Below are 3,136 nucleotides of genomic sequence, written 5' to 3' on the forward strand. Positions count from 1 at the left end.
TGTGAAGTGTAGTGTTCTTCAATTCCTTTCCAGGTCTCTTCTCCTTGATCATCCATGTTTCAATACAAAGAAATTTTAGAAATAAAAAATAATAATAATAACTAAGAATTAAAACAAAATTAAAATATGCTAAAAAACAAAACAATATTTTTGGATTTTTGATTTTTCTGAAAAAGAAATAAAAATAGAAATAAACATATTTTTGGAATTTTTGAATTTTATGATTTTTGTTTGGTTTTAATTCCACTAAGTTTGTGCTTAGAGGAGAAAAAACGTCTAAAGAAATTTAACAAAAACAAAAATAAAATAAAATATGTATAAAAAAATTTGTCAGTCTTCAAAACGAATCATTTTAAGAAAACTCACAACCACATCAAACTGAGCTTTTCCAAAAGGTTTTATGAACAAATCGGCCACATTATTATCAGTGTGGATTTGTTCCAAATAAACAAACTTACCCTCAAACCAATATCGTATAATAAGAACTTTAATATATATATATATATATATATATATATATATATATATATATGTGTGTGTGTGTGTGTGTGTGTGTATATATATATATATATGTGTGTGTGTGTGTGTGTGTGCTTGGTTTTAGAATGTTGAATTGGATTTTTAACAATTTGAATAGCAACATCATTATGATAGATGATAGGAGTGTTAAGAAAATTCAAACTGTAATCTAGCAGTTGATATTACATCCAGATGACCTGAGAACAGAATGCAGTTGCAGCAACGTATTCAGCCTCAGCTATAGAAGTGGACACAGTTTGTTGTTTCTTGCAGTGCCACGAGATCAGTCTGTCTCCCAAGAATTGACATCTAACACTTGTAGATTTTATGTCAATGTCACAACCTCTATAGTTGCTGTCAGCAAAAGCATAAAGATCAAATTCATGATTTTTAGGATACTAGAGACCCAATTTAGGTCTCCCTTTAAAGTACCTAAAAATTCATTTGACAATAATTAAATGAGAAAGTTTAGGATTAGCCTGATGGCGCGAGCATTGACAAACTACAAAGAGTATATCTGGTCTGCTAGCGGTCAGATACATTAGAGAACCAATCATTGATCGATATAGAGTTTGATCAACAGATTCTCCATCCAGACCTGATGTCAACACAGCTTGTTTAGCCATGGGAGTAGAATGCCCAAAGAATCCTGTTGCACTTGCAATTCTAGAAACATCATCATTTCGCCTAGAGAACTCATCTCAAACCTCATCTTCATGACCTTTTCAAAATCTTTACATAGTTCATCATTTTTTGACCCAAAAATGATATCATCCATGTAGATTTGAACAATAATGAGGTCTTTCTTCACTCTTTGATGAACAACATCTGATTAATCGTGCCGCTTGTGTACCCATGAGTTAATAGATTCTCGGTCAAAGTGGCATACCAAGCTCGAGGGGCTTGATGAAGACCGTAAAGTGCCTTGTCCAATTTGTACACATGATTTGGAAATTTTGAGTTGACGAAAACCTGACGGTTGATTAACGTAGATTTCCTCTGTTACTTCTCCGTATAGGAAGGCAGTTTTGACATCCGTCTAATAAAAAGTGAAACCCATCTAGGAGTCGTATGCTAAGAATATAAGAATTGCTTCCAGTCGAGCCATGGGAGCATATACCTCTGTGTAATCAAGACCTTCTATTTTCCTGAAACCACGAACAACCAAACGCGCCTGGTTTTGCACAATCACCCCGCTATCATCTTGCTTGTTGTGAAAAACCCATCTTGTGTCAAGAGACTTATTTCCTTCAAGAATTTCTACCAGTTGCTAAAGCTTCAGGTTCTTAAATTGATTCAGCTATTCATGCATGGAATCTAACCAACTTGGTTCATTAAGAGCCATCTCAACATTCTTTGTCTTGATTTGGGATCTGAAGCACGAATATAGAAATTCGTTAACATATCTGCTTTGGCTTCTGGTTTTGACTCCATCCACCAGGGAACCTATAGCATTTTCGATTGGATGGCCACACTGAACCCTTGGAGAAATCTTATGATCCACCGCTTGTGAAGAGACAGGAAGATTCATGATGTTCTCTTCCCTTCTTGCGACTGAATCACTTCTATCCGACGATCGTAATTCATATAATGTACTCGCCACATACTCATAATTAATTCTCTGGGGAAAGAGAAAATACATAAAACAAGAATCAAAAGTTTCTTCAGAGTGAGAGACGACATTTTCAGTAGAGGTGACATTTTCTTCCAAAACTAGTAAATCGTCATCCTTTTTTGGAGATTCAACATGTGTGTCATCATCTACTGGTTGGGGAGTTGGAGTGCCATCATTAAAGCTTGTTGGTTCATCCTGCAGTATCAATGGCCTAATAGGCTCTAAAATGAACACTTCTTCTTCATCGTCCCTACTTGATCCACACGCGTTTGGATGGGTACCTGAAACATTATATGAAAACACATAAAATGTTTTAAACAACTCAACGGAATCAAATAACCAATCAAGGGTGTCTGGAGCATCTGTCTTATTTTCTTCTTGCCACCGGACATCAAAGGACTCCACGATCTGCTTGGTAACTTTATTATAGACCCGATAAGCAATGCATCCAGCATACCCGACGAAGTAGCAGTTGTCAACCTTTGAATTGAACTTTAGAGTGGCTTCAAGATAAAGAATAGTGCATGGGCATCCAAAAGTGCGAAGATGAGAAATAGTTAGTTTGTGACCGTAGAGGATTTCATACGGAGTCTTCATGTGATGTTTTCTAATTAGGATCTGGTTCTGAACATAACATGCCGTATTGTTAGCCTCAGCCGAAAAGAACACCGGTAATTTTGAGTCGTAAAGCATTGTTCTAGCATCATCAATTAGGGTTCTATTCCTTCTCTCAGCAATAACGTTTTGATATGTTTTGCGAGTAGCACTTTATTGACGTTGCACCCCATTTTCATTACATAAATGGTCCAGAATAGCATTCTTGAATTATTTCCCATTGTCGCACCGAATGTCGTTCACCTTCTCATTGGTCTAATTGTCAATCAAGAAGATGAACCTCTTGATAAGCTCTACAGTCTCACTCTTATTCTCCAGAAAGAATACCTAGGCAAAACGTGAGTAACCATCTATTATAATCAAACAGTACGAGCTTTTTTCGATGCT

General features: G+C 36.0%; 1 protein-coding gene across 1 annotated transcript; it reads right to left on the bottom strand.

The window, feature by feature from the left end:
- Positions 1-701: 701 nt before the first annotated feature.
- Positions 702-2,731, bottom strand: LOC145035181 (uncharacterized). Its single transcript, XM_078983770.1, has 7 exons — positions 1,846-2,731; positions 1,640-1,779; positions 1,492-1,558; positions 1,227-1,347; positions 1,060-1,185; positions 919-951; positions 702-873 (listed from the first exon to the last, which is right to left on the bottom strand). The coding sequence occupies exons 1-7, from the start codon at positions 2,729-2,731 to the stop codon at positions 702-704; spliced, it is 1,545 nt and encodes a 514-aa protein (XP_078839896.1).
- Between the last annotated feature and the right edge of the window lie 405 nt (positions 2,732-3,136).

This window comes from Lactuca saligna, chromosome 3, assembly GCF_052625555.1.
Source record: "Lactuca saligna cultivar CGN05327 chromosome 3, ASM5262555v1, whole genome shotgun sequence".
Lineage (NCBI taxonomy): Eukaryota > Viridiplantae > Streptophyta > Magnoliopsida > Asterales > Asteraceae > Lactuca > Lactuca saligna.

What these genes read in the sequence shown, in the direction of transcription:
- LOC145035181 (XM_078983770.1), bottom strand. Translation starts at nt 2,731, where the DNA reads ATGAAGACTCCGTATGAAATCCTCTACGGTCACAAACTAACTATTTCT. An exon ending in GAAAAGGTCATGAAGATGAG is followed by an intron (nt 1,186 to 1,226) that starts GTTTGAGATGAG and finishes TGATGTTTCTAG; the next exon opens with AATTGCAAGTGCAACAGGAT. An exon ending in AGACCTAAATTGGGTCTCTA is followed by an intron (nt 874 to 918) that starts GTATCCTAAAAA and finishes TTTTGCTGACAG; the next exon opens with CAACTATAGAGGTTGTGACA.